We start from the raw sequence: 18,545 nt of genomic DNA on the forward strand, positions 1-18,545 counted from the left end.
TGAGTGCTTTCGCTTTTTTTTTTTTTTTTGAGACTTTCTGATCAGTGCAGACTTCCGTAGTCCTCACAGTGGAAGAATGGCCGGCTGGATGTGGCTCCGCTGTGTTTTAGGGCCTCATTTACAACGAATTCACCGGTCACCGGAGCAGTCTCGGACCGACGGCAGGGCGGGGAGGCGGGTATGAATATGGTGTTTTTTATTGAGTGCAGCCGACTGAACAGGAGCTAATGTTGTTAGCATCGATGTAGCTCCGGCTGCGTCCCGGAAGTGTCAGGTTGTTTGTTATTGAAACCCCCGCTGGCTCTGCACAGCACAGCCGGGCTCACACTCGGTAAATGAATGAATGAATGAATGAATGAATGAATGAAGTGGCTGTGTTTTCACGCTCAGTTACTCTCCGTTTCGCCGTTACACCAACAGCTAATGTAACATTGGTTTCCTCAGTGACCTGGTAGCTAATGCTAGGTGAGAGGAAACTGCTAATACGGGGAGAGGAAAGGATAGACACTGAACAATTAAAAGAAATAAAAAAAGAATAATAAGAATAAGCATATATGTCCGCTTTAACAGCCAGTGTAAAGACGGTGCAGCTATATCCCCCTATTGTGTTTAATGTAGCTACAGTCAGTGCTAGGCTACCGGCTAGCTGACGTTAGCTCTCTCACTGTTAGCAGGGCTGGAGCTACCAACCCAGGACTCTGGAGAAACACACTGACAGCATCCTCGGCTGGGTCAGTATGGTTGCATTATTGATTGTACTGTATGGAGATCATTTATAAGTTCTGTTAAGTTTATTTGTTTGTTTTCCTCCCTCCAGGCTTCAGCACTGTGGTCTCTGTCCTATTACAGCTCTCCTCTTCTCCTCTGCTATCTGTACAGGAAAGGTAGGTTGTATTGATTATGTTTGGTTTTTTTTTGTTCTCTGTCTATTCCACAATTATTAGTATTATCAGTTGATCAACTGAGATCACTTTGGATCAATGAATAACAGCAAACCCTGTCTGGTTCCAGCTTCTCCAGTGTGAGGGTGTCTTTGTTTTCTCTATTTTATGTTTTTGTAAATTTAATATTTTTGTACCGTTGGACAAAACAGGACATCTTGGACTCTTTTTTTTCTATATGTTCAGATGTTTATAAACCAAAGTGTTGAATAACATTTGACACTGACTCTTAAACCCATCCTGTATATATGCATTACATTAATTCACTCCCGTTTTCTGTACAGTTTTCTTTTCTTATCTTTCTCATCTTAATTTATTTATATTTCAAAAGTATTCTTGTGTGATTTGTATATTTTATGCACCAAGACGAATTCCTCGTATGTGTAAAAACCTACCTGGCAATAAACCTAATTCTGATTCTGATTAAGAGAACAAAATTGAGAACAGATTCTCATATTAATTCATTTTTAAACGTTAGTGAAACGTTGTTATTTCTCAACATAATTTTACAGTTAAGAGATTCTGATCAAGGTGTAATTAAATTTTTTTTTTAGATACATGTAGTGTATAACTATAGCACAGTAAATGGCTTTGACCATCAGTTTGATTATTTTATACATAATTTCCATACATTTGGCATATTAGGATATATACAGATGGGTGACAATTTAAAGGAAAAAACAATATAAACCTCCTAATCTCAGTAACCCTTGTGTTCAGTTGATTCACATTATTTTATTCAATCACCCCTTGTGTCCTGTATGAAAACATCTGCATTTGTTTAGTTTCTCCACTCATTCATTCAGGATTTGTATCCTTTTAATTTGTCTGTATCTATCTACTGTATATTGGAAAATAACCAGATTAATATCATGTTAATGATGTCAACCTCATTTCTCAGTCCTACTTCCTTGTAAACAACCCCTGCTCCCAGAATAGCAAATTGTAAAAACCGAAGAACTGAAGTAACCTGAACTTATCTTTGAACATGAGCTTGACAAGTTTCAGTCGAAGTCATTTTTTTATTTTTTAGAAAGTTTGACAGTGACATATGTCAAAATATGTATTTTTTTTCCGGATGACATTTCTCCTTCCATTAAGTAAGAAAAATTGCTACTGGAGGATGTTCTTGGGAGCTGCTGTTCCCCTACAAGCGGGATTAATATAAAGTTAATTAAATGAATCATCCAGCAAGACTATGCATCAATAGAAACTAATTGCTTGAAGTTGTCCTTAGTGTATAATTGAGCTTTTGATATTGATTTATGCTTGTGGTTGTAGGGTAGTTGTCGGACTGTGAATGAGGCTCAAGGCTGTCAGAGAAAGAGGGGGGTTATGTGCATGTCTGTGTCACTGTTGCTTTGTGTATTTTTAGGTTACATCTGCAGCAGTAAGCTGGTTCCTGTGAGTCAGTATTTGGGAACAGTGCTGGTGTGTCTTCTAGGAGTGGCCTGTCTTAGAGGTGAGGCTACAGATTGACTGGCAGGCAATGAGTAATTCAATTCTTTCACTTTTAGATATCACAACATATGCTGTATGTGCTGCATGCCAATAAGATTTTCTTAACATTGAGGCAGTTGCACAAGGTCTCCACCCTCAAAGCATACTAAATGCACCCTTGAGGCTTTGCAGCTTAATGTTTTTTGTGTTTGCACTTATATCACTTGTTGTTTTGCTCTTCCCTCTTCCTTGCCTCTTCTCCTCAAGGGTGGGGGAGATGGAAAAACTTAGAGTATCTTCAGTTTATTTCCATTCTTGAAGCAACCAAGAAGAATCACACACCAGAAAACAAGGTGAGCCCACGGCAACTTGATACAAGTACTGAACATCAGAATTTGCTATCGGTATCTGTAGAATGTTTTGGCTAGTGAGGAGACAAGAATAGTTACATTACATTAGACCTTAACTTAAAGGACAATTTCTTTTTTGTTTCTGCTTTCCATGTAGAAAAGAGTGAGGTGCTATGACTTTGACTTCTCGTACTGGCCCTTCGATTTCAGCTGGACAGAAGTCAACAATCCGTAAGTGTTTTTGCTCTTATATCTTATTGCCATTTGAAAAGGCCATGTGTGTTCACTGTCATTCTGTTCCCATCAGGGTCAGTTCATTGTAAATACATGCATTAAGAGCACTGTGAAGTACATTGGATAAATGCTCCATTGAATGTCAAAATCCTTTGTTTCTTATCTGTTTCATTTCAAGCCTTTGACTCTGTATGTGACAGGAAACTATCCAAGGCTGGTGTTTCTCTGCTAAAGCCAGAGCCCAGATTAAGGGGAGCAGCAGACAGTGTCCTCAACTCTGTGCGCACTCTACCATGCCAAATTATCAGGTAAATGCAGTTTATGCAGCATGATCCAAAAATGAAGGCTCTGACTGCAGATTTGTAACTAGTATCACAGTAAGGGGATGGATACACTTTGCTTTATAGTAGGTTTGCATCTTATTTCACCCCAATTCAGTCACATTTTTCCAGTAGTTGTCCAATGTTGCGACAGTGTCATCATATCTGTTTTCTTCCTCTCCAGCTTTCTCGTTGCCCACTCATTTGGGAGGAGGATGCTGTACCCTGGCTCCGTAGGTTTACTGCAGAAAGCCATGAGGCCCATGCTCCAGCAAGGCCAGGCTAGGTTAATAGAGGAGGTAAAAAATAAAACCACACACACTCACTCTCTAACTGTCTATACTCGCTCAAATACTGATTATCATTCTCTGTCAATTTCTCTCCATTTTGTCACAGTTTGACGGCCAAAGGAACAAGCTTGTGGCCTGCGATGGTAATGAGATCGACACAATGTTTGTGGATCGAAGGCGAGATGGGGGAGAGACTGGCCAAACGCTGGTAAATGTCTTCAATGATTTGTTGTTTTTGTGCCTTGGGCTTGTTCTAGGGTCCAACAAAACTTGTGTCACATCAGTCACATTGTGTTTTAGTTTTTGAAATGTATGAATTCTGCCACAGGTCATCTGCTGTGAGGGGAATGCAGGTTTCTATGAGGTGGGCTGCATGAACACTCCACTGGAGGGTGAGGCATCCTTTTCTGCACAACATTCAAGATATTTCATAATGCTAGTTAAATTTTTTGTGAAAAGAAAAAAAAACACTTTATTTCTATGAAATTGCTGTATTTCAATTGGAGTTAAATCTGTTTGTTTTGTCTGTAGGTGGATACTCTGTACTGGGCTGGAACCACCCTGGCTTTGGAGGCAGTACGGTAAGCGATGTTGTCAGATTTGGCACTACTTTTAATCCATAAACCAGCATTAGTTAGACCACAGTGTATGCCTGTGTGTTCCATACACAACAACACAGTGGAATAAACAACATGTGGAAATACTGGTTTCAGTTGGACAGTATTGCACAAGAGACCAAGTACACTCCCTCGGTCGATATTATCAGTGGAGTGGAATGAAACCTTGTAAATCTGTTAACTCCGTGGAAGTGAATGGTTTTGTAGGTGGTTGAGTGTTACTGCTTTGTTTAATAATGCATGGATATTGCTTTTTTTAACTTTCTGCCAGGGAGTGCCCTTCCCCCAGAACGAGGCCAATGCCATGGATGTAGTGATCCAGTTTGCAATACACAGGCTGGGCTTCCAGCTCAGTGACATTGTCATATATGCCTGGTCCATTGGAGGATTCACAGGTACATATAGAGAACCACAGTACATGAAGGTCACTTTTATATGCTATAAAATGTCATGTTATTACTGGTTTCATTTCATCCATGTTGTGGATTTTCTGTCTCTATCTCTCCATTTCGTTTTGTAGCTAGCTGGGCTGTAATGTCATACCCAGAGATCCAGTCATTAGTGTTGGATGCCTCCTTTGACGACCTCCTGCCTTTGGCCCTCAAGGTCATGCCTGACAGCTGGAGTAAGTCCAAGGCGTTAAAAGATAGCATAAACCCTATTAAATGTTTGCAGCAGGTAGCTTTGTTTTAGCAGCTGAAATATCCTTGTTCTCTCTTAGGACCGTTGGTACAATACACAGTTAGGCAGTACATGAACCTCAACAACGCTGAGCAGCTTCTCAAGTGAGTGGGACTGTCTATTTATAGTGAACACTAATCAGAAAAGTCAAAGTCTGCATCATTGAACATTACGCAACATATTGAGGTGTAATTGTGTAACAAATATTTTTTTGTTTTTGTTTGCGCAGCTCAGTGATCTGGCTGATGATTAACGTAACTCTTTCTCTTCCTCCAGATATCAGGGACCAGTCCTGCTGATCAGGAGAACCAGAGATGAGATCATCACCACAACGTAAGCCCTCAACACATTTTGGTTGAAATAGGATGTTGGATGAGGGCATAACAATGGTTCAGTTAAAAATGAAGTGAGACTTTACGAATACGATTTAACCACTGAGGTCACCGGCAAAGAAACATGAAACTTTCAGCACAGAGCGGACTTGTCAGTACAGTAAGTGAGAGTTTGTACAAGCATAGTAAAAGTTTTGACAGCAAACATGAGTGTGCAGTTTTAGGGTGTAAACTGGCCCTGGAGCTTCCTTCATCTAATATGTAATAACAATGTGAACACAACGTAATATTGTAGCAGATATTACATGTTTCACAACCACTAACACAGTGTCAGCCAATGTTTCCTCTAATGCTAGCCATGTTGATATGCACTACTCTTTTACTGGCCAATCTAGCAAGCAATTTCTCGGTGAGTTTTTCTCTTTATGTAGGAAAAAACATTTAAAACAAAATATTAATCATAGGCGAGTATTTTTACATAATTTAAAATGTGTCTGGAGGGGAAAGGAAACATATTCCTGTCATCTAAACACAGATTTTCTTTACTGCAATTACTACAATGAAACTACAGGAAACTATCCAGCACTTGAATCATCTACTGTTTACAACACAGTCATTATCAAAATGGTGAGGGTTAAGTGTCTTGCTAGTTGATGCAGAGGTAGGAGGAAGGATTCACTTACCCAGTCAGTGACGAGGTCCACTGACAGTACATGATAATAAGTTGCACACTGTATTACAGGGGTCCAGAGGACGTCATGTCTAACAGAGGCAACGACCTTCTGCTCAAACTGCTACAGTTCAGGTCGGTCTCCTGATTTTCAAACATGTAACCTCAGTTGTCTCATTGCTGGATATGCTCACACATGTAAGTGGTGATGTCATTTTCCTGCCCAGGTACCCAAAAATAATGACAGATGAAGGGATTAGAGTCGTCAGACAATGGCTGGGATCTTTTAATCACTTAGAAGAAGGTAAGTGTGCCTATGTGTTCACACAGCCATTTCACTGTGTTGGACACTCTAGACTGCCTTTGAACTAAATTAGAATAAAACCTACTGTATTAAACAGGGAAAAAAAGGAAAAGATTGTTTACTAAGTTGGTATTTTGACAATTGCGTGTAATGTCACTCTTGCTCTGCAGCATCAGTGTACAGTGGCTACGAGGTGGACGACGACTGGTGTGTCTCTGTGCTGCAGTCGTATCAGGCAGAGAGGGATGTTTTGTTTCCATGGAGTGTTGGTAAGTCCCGGGTCCCTTCACATTTACTAGACAAATAAACTGCACTCAGTACTACTTTCGCACATACATGTATCTCCGTACAGTACTTTAACATGGTCTCACTCTTTATGTTACCAGGTGAGGATATGACTCTAGAGGGAAGGCGGCAGCTGGCTCTTTTCTTGGTAAATAAATCAACCGATTTGTTATCCATGCACTCAATCACAGTGTGTACAGTTGTTTCTCTTGTCTGGTTTTTAAAGTGCAGCCACCTGTTGTCTTGCTCATCTCTCTAAAAAAAAAAATGAAAAAAGTCTAATTTTCTTTTCTCCAATATAAGCCCCATTTTCTTGTTTAAGGTTGGCTTGCCTTCCCCCTTCTCTCGCACTCCAAAAAAACCACATCACAGCTATTCACAGACATCATTACCACTGAGGAACACTTTCCTGGTCGCCATAGAAACCAGCTCACCTGTGCTCTCAGGTTGACTGGTGTAATATATTTCACCACGCTCAGCTTATTGAAGTCATTTAACATCAAACAAGAGGAGTGCCATCAATTACAGCTAATGCTATGCTTCTCCTCCCTGGGTAATGCCTTCTGAATTAGGCTTTATTCACCTCCCCGTGTAAACCCTTAAGAGATTGGAGAGATTTGTATGGCACTGTGCCAGACAGACCGAAGCTAATATAATCAAGTTCTGCACTTTTTGTTCATTGCCCTCCCACACCTCTCATTCTCTATTCCTCCTCCATCCCCGGTCTTTTTTTTTCCCTCTCCAAGGCTCGGAAGTACATGCGAAACTTTGAAACAACACACTGCACTCCTCTCCCCGCCTCCGAGTTCCACTCACCCTGGAGACTGTAAAGAAGAATGGATGAGAGGAAATGAGCAGCAGAGGATTTGGATGGCCTGTGGTCAGAGCGTGTTCCTGGCATGGTGTGAATGTATTACTGTGATTTTGTTCCAAATTTTTTCCAAGACAGATTTGTTTTCATGTATAGTGTTGCTGTGGTGGCATCTGGAAAGATCTGGTCTACTATCTCCACCCACACCCAAAAACCTGTAAAATATGGTACTTTTTTTTTTTTTTAGGTTAGTGTTTAGTCATACTTTTCAGTTTGTCTCTCTAAAAAAAAAAAAAAAGATAAAAGGGTGCATTTCATGTAAATGCATAAGCCATCTCTCACTCCTTCCATTGTTCCCTCTTTGGCTGTGTTTGTAAAGAATCAATTATAGCAGAAATACATTGCTACAATTTAATACAATATAAAATATCTTAATGGTGTCAGGTCAGAGGAATTTTAATCTTTAAAAATGCAGCCAAAGTGTTAAAAAGCTTTTCAGGTTTATTTCTTTTCTGTGGACACTCTTTATGAACAAAGCTGTATGTTCTGCTTACGTGTTCTATTAAATATGCTGAATAACATGTTTAACACAAGGGACTGAAATCATTTCTTCTTAAGTGTTCAATAAATTGCACAGATATACAAGAGAATTAGATTAATAGATTGCCTCAGAACAATACCCTGCTGAAGACAATTGTCTAATATAAGAGTTTTATTGAATTCCCTCCACACTACAATCAACTTGGAAAATGAATATGAAAATTAACACACTGACATGAAAAGTGGAAATAGATCCTGATTTACATAACGCTAAAGGGAAAGTTACATCATTTTCCTGAAGTTGTCCATGGCTTCTTTTACTTTTTCCAGTTCAGTTTGGCTCTGCCGTAGCTGTGGAGAAAAGGAAGTCATTATTTACCATGAATTTACCACATCCCAAGAAACACTGAATCAATTTATGTTCCCACCTTCTCAGCATCTTGCTCCTGCACCTTCACTGGCACCTTCTCCTTGTAGTCACTCTTTGACATCTTCTCTGTCAGTTTCTCCATCTGTTTCTCCAAGTCACCTTTCTTTGTCATCAGCTTAGCCACTTCCTTCTCCACATCAATGATACCCTGGGGGAATTAAAGGTGAAGAAAAGGACAGTTTTAAATTAAGATCTTGTTATTTCAGGTCAGGAGAGGAGGAACGAAGGAAACACAAACTCGAATTCAAGTGAAGGAGACCTAGTTTATATAGTATTCCTAGCATTATTGCTTCAGTTACCAAGTAGGGGAATGTGCATTCAAGTAGTTATGTAACTTGTCAAAACAGAACTGAATTTAACTAATTTGCAACTGTAAAAACAAGTAAGATATAACACCACCACATCTTGTGTCTAAAAAAAACTAAAACAAAATCAACTAATGTATTCACACATAAACTCTAGGGTAGAGAGATAGGAGAAACAGATTACTCGCCCTCACCTTGAGCATAAGGTTGACAGTACATCTGTCAGAAGCGATAGCCACAGCACAGCCTTCTGGGACAGGCTGGTTGGCTGTCAGAGGGATGATGGCCTGAGAATAAGACAAGGTCTGAATCTGCAGACTGTACTTCTGCACCAGGGACGCAGTCGCAGAGTCTATGCACTGAAGGTAGCCTGGGAGAAAAATTAGCAAATTAAAGATTAGGCATCATAAAAGATGAAGGAAAATGATGTTACTACATTATTGCTGTGAGGTGGAGCCAATATTAACTTCTCTACATGCTGTTCTGTAGTTGTATCTATTACAGTGAATCATATTTTACAAGCTCGTCATGTGTCTTGTGTCAAAGTAACAATTATCATAGAACATCATAACAACGCAAAAATATAAGAATTACACCCAGATTCATAAACACTGCTATTACCCTTTCACACTGACATGATAAATAGTTGGCCTTAAACTTTATTTCAGAGTAACTTTTATATTTAGTTTATTGTGTGTCATCTTACAGTCAGCTCTGGTCTTGGTCAGGTTGTAATCGGCCCTCAGTGAGCGGATGGTCTTGACCACACTCATTATGAACTCCATGTCACGGTCGACCTCCTCGCTGTGCCAGCAGAACTGCAACAAATCACAGTTAAACTTGGTGCTCACAAACACAGAAGAAGAACATCACCAAAAAGTAAACTTCAGTGACTATCATTTAAAATAAGTGATGTTCATTTCCTCACAATATGTGCAACTGCAACTGACCTGTGAGGTCAGAATATAAGAAAATAATTTACCCTTCCCTTATCTCACCTCCTCAGTGTCAGGGTAGGATGTGACACTGATGCTGGGGGGATCAGTCTGAGGTCGTCGTCGTGGTAACCTCTGGTAGAGTTCCTCAGTGACGAAGGGCATTATGGGAGACAGAAGGCGCAGACCGACTTCTAAACAGGTGTACAGGGTCTGTCTGCACACGAGGGCCTGTCTCTGGCTGGTGCTGTCTTCCTCTGCTTTACTGAACACTGGTTTCACACTTTCCTGGAGGACAAGAAGAGTGGGAGGGAAGATGAAGAGGATGAAGTAGTGGAATTTGTTTTGGTCCTGAGTACACAGTCTTCTGTAAAATCATTAACTTTTTACATGCCCTCGCATAATCTATTTAAGGATGAATGGACCTGGGCTCCTCAGTGGTTTAAAAGTTCCTTACCAGGTAGACATCACAGAGCTCATACAGCCAGAAGTTGTAGATGGCAGTTGTGATGGCTGGGAAGTCGTAGGCCTTGAAGGCAGCATCACAGAGACCAACAGCAGCACTCAGTCGAGACAGAATCCACCTGTCTGATACACTCTCCTCTCCACACAACTGAGAGGATTGAGTGAAGTGTAAAAAGGAAATGTTCAGATTCAGTTAACACGACCGCCGTACTAAGTATATACCGAATGTCAATGTGTGCAGCTTATGAATACAAAAACAGGGCATATAGGGAAACTAAACCCGCAGACAAAAACATAGTATCAAGAAGACAGTTTTACTAAACATTTACTTGGTCAAAACATGGTACGTATGTCACTGGATGAATATAAATTAGGATGGGGCAGACTTTGTTTATATTCTCAGTGTCCTTCATCTTTTTCCCCTGGTCTCACCTTGGCTTTCTCTGATGGTACAAAGTTGTCTCCTAGTGTCTTCATGGCAAACTTCACAGCGTTCCACAGTTTGTTGCAGAAGTGACGGTAACCCAGGATACGGTTGACATCCAGGTTGATATCCCTACCTGGGAGACAAACACAGGAATAAATGATCATTTCAGTATATATTAAAACAGATTCGTTTCCACTGACCTTGTAGTGACAGGCTTGTAATGCCATTTTTCCAGAATTTTCAGATATTTTATGCAGTCAAGGTTGACATTCAGGCAGTGGGCCAATAGAGGCACAACAAGACAGAAAGTAAGAAAAACAAAAAAGACAAATGAGTTCACCTTGGCTAGTATAGGCACACAGGGCGAACCGGAGAGCATCTGTGCCACACTCTGGGATGCCACTTGGGTAGTCTGACTTCTGGCCCTGCTTTGCCTTCTCCACCTCCAGTGGATCCAAGTTGCTGTCCGTCAACTGGGCATGAAGACCCTAGAGCGTGGGGGGGATAGGGAATAAGTCACCATTTAAACAATGTGTTTAACAATTTTCTCTTCATCTTGAGAATGAAAACCCCCCGCTTTTAACTGCTTGATGTTTTAACTGGGCAGGGCTTAAAAGGGAAACATTAAGGGTAAAGTGCAGTTTACTACAAGTCCTTCAGTGCCCTCTAGAGGACAGGTCTGTTTCGTCTGACGGAGCAGTATCCCTCTAGCTAGTGAAGAGATTGATGGCCTCAATAAAAGCTTGTTGGAAGCAGAAAAGGGTGCTTAATAAAGCTTACATAAGAATATGGCCCTCGGGGGAGCAATGAGCGTGTGGTGTCCATGTAAAAGAAAACCCAAATGGGAGAGAGGAAAGACTTTATGTAAGTGTGAATCTGAACATGCATCAAAGCGTGATTAGACTTTACCTCAAGGGAGATCCCTGTAATGACATCCAGAGGATCAATGACGTTGCCCAGAGATTTGCTCATTTTCCTTCCGTGGGCGTCCCTCACCACTGCATGCAGATAAACCTGTCAAAAAGAAAAGCATCCTCATTATTTAGTCATGTCCTGCTAATAACACTAATATCACATCCGGTTGTGTTTTTTCAGTTTTGGCAGTTTTAAATTAAATTAAATTCACCTCTTTGAAGGGCAGTTTGCCAGTCAGTTTAAGGCCCATCATCACCATACGGGCAACCCAGAAGAACAGGATGTCATGGCCCGTCTCCAATAAGGTGCCAGGGTAGAACACATTCAGGTCCTGGGTCTAAAGGAAAATAACAAAAGAGCAACATTTATAATGGAAATACAAAAACACACTGAAGAAACAAAAGACTTTTTGAAAGTCAGATTCTCTACAGAATACACTGAGAGGTAAAGTGATAATATTTTGATACGCAGAAGTAAAAGTCTTTTTATTAGGCTTTTTTGGATCAGTGTTTCTACTGCAGACGATATCCTTATTATCTACTGCAAAGAAGTGCCATTTGTGTCAGTAAAAAGGTGGTAGACCTCAGTCTTTTACCTCATTAGGCCATCCGAAAATGGAGAAGGGGAAAATGCCAGACGAGAACCAAGTGTCCAGAACATCCTCATCTGAAACACAAAGAACAAAACTTATCTAATCTGTATGAATATGGAGCAGAATTAATTAAATTAGGCAAATGTGTGTAGTAGCAAAACATGAACTGATTAGATAACCTTTACAATTATTGTAAACTGCTAAATTAAAAACTGTTAAATCTTACCCTGTCTGAGGGTAATTTTGTCAGCAGACACATTGAAGCGTTTTGCTGCCTTCTCTCTGGCCTCTTCCTCCGTTCTCCCACACACCCAGTAATGACCATCCATGTCCTGGAGGGGAAAAAAGAATAAATAAATAAGAAAAAATAAAAGCAGAATAACCGAAACAAATAGCTTTCATCTGTCATCTGAAGACCTCCAGATCTTAACAATAGGGACAGACAGCAACTTACCTCTCCTGGTTTCACAGAGGAATCATTGACAGTGACGAAGTAAGCAGGAATACGGTGACCCCACCACAGCTGCCGAGAGATACACCAGTCCCTGCACGGAAGATGGATGGATGAAATCTCAAACGGGACACACACACACACACACACACACACACACACACACACACACACACACACACACACACACACACACACACACACACACACACACACACACACACACACACACACACACACGTTTAAAATAATCTATTTCTATAGCAAAAATAATTAGTTGATTAATTAACTGATTGACAGAAAATTCATTTGGAACTATTAAAGTGTAAACAATAAGGATAAAACTGAAGAAAACTATTTAAAAATACAGAGACGATTACCTGATGTTGTCCATCCAATTGAACCACGTCTTGAGGTGGTGATCAGGGATGATTTTGAGTTGTCCCTCTCTGACAGCGTCTGCAGCCTGCTTGCCCATATCTGTGCAGTTCACATACCACTGCGGCTTCAGCAGCGGCTCCACAATGTCCTTGGAACGACTGATAGGATAGATAGATAGACAGTAGGGATTAAAGGATGATCCTGAATAGGATGAAAAGATCTAAAACACAAATAACCTGTGTACCCACTTATACACACATGAACCTCACTTTACCTGCAGACTGGGACAACCATAGGGTTGTCTTTGATCTCTTTAAACTGGCCTCTGTCCTTGAGAGCCTGAAGCACTGCCTTCCTGGCCTCAAAACGCTTCATGCCCTGGAGGATAGAAAGAATAGTTGAAAATAAAAAATTAACAAGTAAAACTGCTACACCAAGCAAACTATGAAGAAGCCTGACTTTTAGTGTCACGGTCGTAGTGCACACACTGCAAGGAGAAAGACGATAATGAGACACTATACCACGAAGGGGGAGGCACGTTAATGAGCAGGCCATTCTCATCCAAGATGTTGATGAAGGCCAGATTGTGTCTCTCTCCAACCTCGTAGTCATTATGGTCATGGGCTGGGGTGATTTTGACAGCACCTGAACCGAAAATGGTGCAGAGGGACACGAGAGGCAGACAGAAGGGGAAAAAAATGAGAATAATAATATAATAAGGAAAGTGGCTTGGCTTAATGAGTGATTACTTATTCTCAGCACACCGCAGACCAACAGGTAGATTGTCTCTTCCTATAACTATGCCTACCTGTTCCAAAGCTCATGTCCACAAAGTCATCAAAGACAATTGGCATCTTGCGGTCACAGAAGGGGTGCAGGACCATTTTTCCTTTCAGATGCTGATATCTGGAGTCAGCAGGGTGGACAGCTACAGCAGTGTCTCCCAGCATAGTCTCGATACGAGTTGTTGCCACAACCACTTCCTCGTCTAAGGAAAAGAAAGAGAAATGTAAAGGACAGTATTAATTAAGCGGCACAAGCTGTTCGAAAATATTCTGCTCCATATAAGCTCATGTACCTGATCCGTCCACTTTGTAGGCGAAAGAGACCAAAACTCCAAACTCCACTTTCTCTTTGTAACCAGGCACAGGCAACAGAGTCCTGCCCGTGAGCTCCTTTTTATCCACCTGCAAACCAACCAGAAGATTTAATAAAGAGAGCACAGCATGGTCCGTACTGGAAAAACGGTTTGTATCTGTCGCCATCACAGCCTTGTAACAGGATTAACAAAGTAAGGCTGGGTGCTGTTTGAAAACGTTTTGCCTTTAATTGGCAGTATGCAGTCTAGAGCCAGACAGGAAATTTAGGGAGAGACGTGCAACAAATGCTCCCGGCTGGACTCGAACCAGGGACATTACAGCGTATATGGTCCGCATTTTAGTCCCTTTAGACCAATTTCTCATTTCTTGAGCAACAAACTTCTCAAAGTGATACAAAATCAATGTCTGGATGAAATACAGTATACATTTAACAAACTGTGGGTTTAAATCTGTAAATATCTGATCAAAGAATATAGGTCTAAGAATCAACTTTCAGCGCTTCACAGTATTTAAAAGGTCTAATAATCGGTTGGATACATAAATATATACATACACTATACAAATACATATACAGTCAAAGGTTTTATAAAACACAATGTTAGTATTTTTGGTTAATTCTCAACAAATGCACTTAGTGTAAAATAAAATAATAAGAAAATAATAAAAACAAGTGGACTCTGTGAATTTACTGGAAATGACCTAAATCTTTATCACTGCAATAAGATGCATTCTGTAACATTTCACCAAAATACTTGCCTCTATGTCAGAGATTGCAGAGTTTAGTGAGCAGGACCAGTTAACCAGCCTTTTGCTTCTGTAGATCACTCCCTCATCATGCATGCGGATAAAGGCCTCTTGGACTGCATAGGAAAGTTTCTGGAAAGAGAAACAGGTATAGACATGAGAATTAGATATTTCTCTTCAGATTATTTTCAAATTAGTTCCAGGAATTCAGACAACTCACAGGGTCCATAGTGAAGCAGGCTCTGTCCCAGTCCAGAGAGGAGCCCAGCTTCTTCAGCTGGTGGTAGATACGGTCTCCCTTCCTAAAAAGGAAAAAGGCAAATGTCTTTATTCCAGTATTTATCCCAGTATTTATCCCAGTTCAAATCTCTCACATCTCCTCCTCTCTACTACTTCCTTCACTCACTCGTTCTTCCATTTCCAGACTTCCTCGATGAAGTTTTCTCTGCCCAGATCGTGACGGCTCATACCTCTCTCTCTCATCAGCTTTTTCTCCACCACCACCTGGGTGGCAATACCAGCGTGATCACAGCCCGGGTTCCACAAGGTCGTCTCTCCTCGCATCCTGTGCCTGGACGGACAGAGGAAACCCCACCAGTTCAAACACACAGCTTCCTGATCACAACAAGTGAGATTGAAATGGTCTCACTGAAAGTATGATTTTGAATTTCAGGCTGTTGAACAGTCCAACTGTAGTTACCATCTGGTCAGAGAATCCTGAATGGCGTTGGTGAGGGCGTGGCCCAGGTGAAGTGATCCAGTCACATTAGGTGGAGGGATACACATCATGAAGATGCCACGAGGATTCTGGTCACTAATGCTCTCCCTCTGCAGAATAGAGTAAGTGAGACAGACAGATGTTATTGCTGACTACAATTATCAATAAATAAAAGTCACATTTTCTGTTGTGGTAATATAGCGTGAGGGGGAGGACATCCTTACCCCATACTCAGGCTTGAAGAATCCCTGCTTCTCCCACCACTGATACCAGGCTGCCTCCACATACTGAGGACTGTAGGAGTCAGGAAGCGGACTAATGACATCTGACACCAGAAGAGAAACACAGAAAGGGTTGACAAATGGACCTGAATTGCAATTTCTCACAATACAATCCCACCAAGAGCCAGAATAAACCTGCTATGACCGCTACAAAAAAAATAGCATTGTATAGGTTAGCAAAATGTGACAGTGAGTGGTCTATGGACACTGAAATATGTCCAGAAATTTAGTTTTGAAGCAATATATGGACCTCAACCACGGGCTGGTAGTGTTAATCTGAACAAACACTGACCATGTATATTGATGTCACAAGCATCCATTCAGTTACATGAGAGAAAACACTCTGCACACACAGATCATTCACCTTTTTTATCCCCAGAGGGAGTGGGGACATTGTATGTGATCACTCCCAACTCCTTCTTTTCCGGTTTGGCCTTTTTCTAAAATAGAAAAAAAAAAAAAGCAGAGCACAACACATGTGATTTAAAAAGCTATGTTGTTGATCATGTTTTTCAATGCTGCACCAATCTCTTACAAGAGGTTATTTTTGTAGAAGTTAAGTATCCATACCTCTGCCGCTGGCTTCTTCTTTGCCTCCATTTCCTTTTTCTGCTGGAACTTTTCCAGCTTTTCTCTCTTCTTAGCTTCCTTCTTCAGCTGGGCTTCTGTCTTTGGTGGGCCTGAAGGAGCAGACACACAGAAAATCAGAATACTGTTTACACCAGAAAAAAAAAAGAAATACTCATAAACTGTAGTGCAGGCTTTCCTTACCATTAGCTGTGGCATCGACAGAATCAACAGCAGCAGGAGTGGCATGAGAGCCATTAGCAGCAGCGTTCGTCTTCGGTGTAACAGGCACCATCTTCTCACAAAGAGCGATCTTTCCCAACACTTTCACGAACTGTGGCTGATTTATGCAGGTTGTGAACCACCTGGTAACATTGGTCAAGACCTTCCTGTCTGATGGCTCCAACACCTAAAAGGAAAAAACAAAAATATAATCTGACTGCGGTTTTGAAGCACAGTATAAATGTTGACTGGCAGCAAACAGATTTCTCACTGCTTAAATATTCAGACTACGAAATGCTGAGAGACAATCATCAACTATGTGAAAAAACCTGTAAGACAACATACGTACATATTTAAAGGGCAGTAGAACAGCTGTAGCCACACCCATATCGGCCAGTGTGACGCTCTCCCCCACCAGGAAGGTTCTCGGTTCAAGAGCCTGATCGAGAACCTTCAGAACGCGCATTAACTCTGCACGGGAACTCTGCTGGAGCTGAGAACGTACAACAAGTAATTTGAGAATAAAACCTCACAAGAATACATCACACACGTGTCCGAGTAAGCATCTGGACACTCCTCTCACCTTCTTATCCATTCCCATCACCCCCAACAGTGGGAAGACCACAGCACTGGACACCGGGGTGAGTTCATTGTCTGCAAAGCTGAGCCACTGCCACACCTGGCTCTGCTGCTTTGTATCTACACCAGCCCTCTTCCCCTGTAAGGCCAGGTACCAGGACACAGCACTGGCCCCGCTCAGTACAGAGTCACTTTCCCCAGTGCCCAGCACCAGGGTTGGTCTGGAGCGGGCATTCAGGGACGCAGGAGGGTCCTCTGTGATGGTCCTTGGACGGGAGGATGGGCAAAACTCTGCAGCTATGAGGGCCAGAAGGCTCCTGAAGTCATCAGGGTGAGGGGACACGTAGAGAGTGGCCATCTCTGGTAGACACACAGAAATTATGTCCATTGTTAGCTGGTGACATGTTCTCTTTTTGCTGTCAGTGGGTAGCTGTTGCAGAACAAGTATGCCTGCCATGTTATTAAAGACATCCTGCAGCTGCCAGGTAATGGCGGAGTGGGTGTGTTAACCGGTCCTATCAGTTCATCTGTGAGGAGGTTAACAAGGGATGGACACTTTGTAAACAAAGTGGTTTATGCGTATTAAAGAAAGCCATTTTTAGTGTGTTATAGTGGCCTACTTTCGTTTTCAAAGTGTCAGAGACCATGGCTATGTTGGCGGAGTTAGCTATCTGTTTCACTTTGTGCAGGGCTGATTTCTGCCACCTGTCAGAGGCTAACGAAAAGTCCTGCCAAACAGGCTAGCGTTAGTTAGCTTTAGCTACTCATACAAACTAAAAGTCGACTTTTTATAAGTGCATGCTGAGTTTCACACGTGTTTCCGTAGGTGTACATAGTTTATATATATATAAAGTTAGTATGTAATAAAACTGTGGCTTGTTATCTAAATATTATGTAAGACGTTATCCATACCTTTGAATGAAACAGAGAGAGACGTCAGCTTAAGTTAGCACACACAGCAGAGCCACATGAGTCCTCTCCGCCTCCTGCCGACTGATGCAACGTGTTCCGGGTTTGATCCGCTGCTTCCGGTACAAAACGGAAGTGTGTAAATTGTTTTATTTTTTTTTATGTTCAAATTATACCAACAACATCCAGTGATGGAAAAAAATACGCAGATCATTAAAAAAAATTTTTTAAGTAAAATTAATTATCAGTTAAATAAAAGTCTCATCGTCAAAACGTATCCAAAATAAAACAACTAATTATGCAGAATAGCTACTTTCAGATTGTTATATTATACTAGTATTAATTATATTGTGGGTTATTACTATTGCATTAACATATAAGCAGGGTTTTTAATATTGTGGCTCACTGAGATGGACTTTATACAGTCTTTAAAGTGTAGTTTCATCTGTGACAATATCTCCTACATCATAAGATGCTTATATGTTTTGTATGTAAAATCTTAATCTGTAAAGTAACTAGTAACTTCAGCTGTCAGATAAATGTAGTGAAGTAAAAAGTAGAATTTTCACCCTGAAAAGTAGAGGAGAAAAAGCTAAAAGTAGGAGAAAGTGGAAATACCCAGGAGTACGTTCTTGTTTTCCACCTGATAAAAAGTAGGGAAAAAAGGATGATGGCAAAACATCAAACACACAAATATTACATAAACATG

General features: G+C 41.1%; 2 protein-coding genes across 3 annotated transcripts; one reads left to right on the forward strand and one right to left on the reverse strand.

Moving 5' to 3' along the window:
• The first annotated feature begins 28 nt into the window (after positions 1-28).
• abhd16a (abhydrolase domain containing 16A, phospholipase) lies at positions 29-7,856 on the forward strand. Of its 2 annotated transcripts, none has more exons than XM_051406083.1 (20): positions 29-178; positions 675-731; positions 818-884; positions 2,317-2,403; positions 2,649-2,734; positions 2,889-2,962; positions 3,166-3,273; positions 3,470-3,584; positions 3,682-3,783; positions 3,904-3,967; positions 4,107-4,156; positions 4,464-4,587; positions 4,713-4,817; positions 4,914-4,977; positions 5,150-5,206; positions 5,948-6,010; positions 6,103-6,179; positions 6,350-6,448; positions 6,566-6,612; positions 7,211-7,856. In XM_051406083.1, exons 1-20 carry the CDS (start codon positions 77-79, stop codon positions 7,292-7,294), a joined length of 1,632 nt encoding a protein of 543 aa, XP_051262043.1. In that variant the 5' UTR covers positions 29-76; the 3' UTR covers positions 7,295-7,856. The 2 variants fall into 2 exon arrangements, with proteins under 2 accessions (XP_051262043.1, XP_051262042.1); XM_051406082.1 differs by having other exon boundaries at positions 33-178; positions 672-731.
• On the reverse strand, positions 7,757-17,953 carry vars1 (valyl-tRNA synthetase 1). The gene is made up of 29 exons (XM_051406209.1): positions 17,840-17,953; positions 16,932-17,287; positions 16,698-16,841; positions 16,331-16,535; positions 16,130-16,239; positions 15,924-15,999; positions 15,503-15,603; positions 15,261-15,388; positions 14,967-15,131; positions 14,781-14,862; positions 14,573-14,692; positions 13,795-13,903; positions 13,525-13,704; positions 13,231-13,361; positions 12,991-13,094; positions 12,716-12,874; positions 12,339-12,429; positions 12,111-12,216; positions 11,888-11,958; positions 11,504-11,629; positions 11,287-11,391; positions 10,718-10,865; positions 10,383-10,510; positions 9,943-10,098; positions 9,549-9,773; positions 9,257-9,368; positions 8,745-8,920; positions 8,244-8,393; positions 7,757-8,166 (listed from the first exon to the last, which is right to left on the reverse strand). Exons 2-29 carry the CDS (start codon positions 17,283-17,285, stop codon positions 8,098-8,100), a joined length of 3,831 nt encoding a protein of 1,276 aa, XP_051262169.1. The 5' UTR covers positions 17,286-17,287; positions 17,840-17,953; the 3' UTR covers positions 7,757-8,097.
• Positions 17,954-18,545: the final 592 nt, after the last annotated feature.

The sequence above is a fragment of the Dicentrarchus labrax genome, unplaced genomic scaffold (genome assembly GCF_905237075.1).
Source record: "Dicentrarchus labrax unplaced genomic scaffold, dlabrax2021, whole genome shotgun sequence".
Lineage (NCBI taxonomy): Eukaryota > Metazoa > Chordata > Actinopteri > Moronidae > Dicentrarchus > Dicentrarchus labrax.

Excerpts from the sequence above, each read along its gene's own strand:
- abhd16a (XM_051406082.1), top strand. The coding sequence starts at position 77 with ATGGCCGGCTGGATGTGGCTCCGCTGTGTTTTAGGGCCTCATTTACAA. Across the intron at positions 3,274-3,469 it reads CTACCATGCCAAATTATCAG|CTTTCTCGTTGCCCACTCAT; the intron begins GTAAATGCAGTT and ends CTTCCTCTCCAG. Across the intron at positions 4,978-5,149 it reads AACGCTGAGCAGCTTCTCAA|ATATCAGGGACCAGTCCTGC; the intron begins GTGAGTGGGACT and ends CTCTTCCTCCAG.
- vars1 (XM_051406209.1), bottom strand. The coding sequence starts at position 17,285 with ATGGCCACTCTCTACGTGTCCCCTCACCCTGATGACTTCAGGAGCCTT. Across the intron at positions 16,240-16,330 it reads TGTCGATGCCACAGCTAATG|GCCCACCAAAGACAGAAGCC; the intron begins GTAAGGAAAGCC and ends CTGCTCCTTCAG. Across the intron at positions 16,000-16,129 it reads AGAAGAAGCCAGCGGCAGAG|AAAAAGGCCAAACCGGAAAA; the intron begins GTATGGATACTT and ends TTTCTATTTTAG.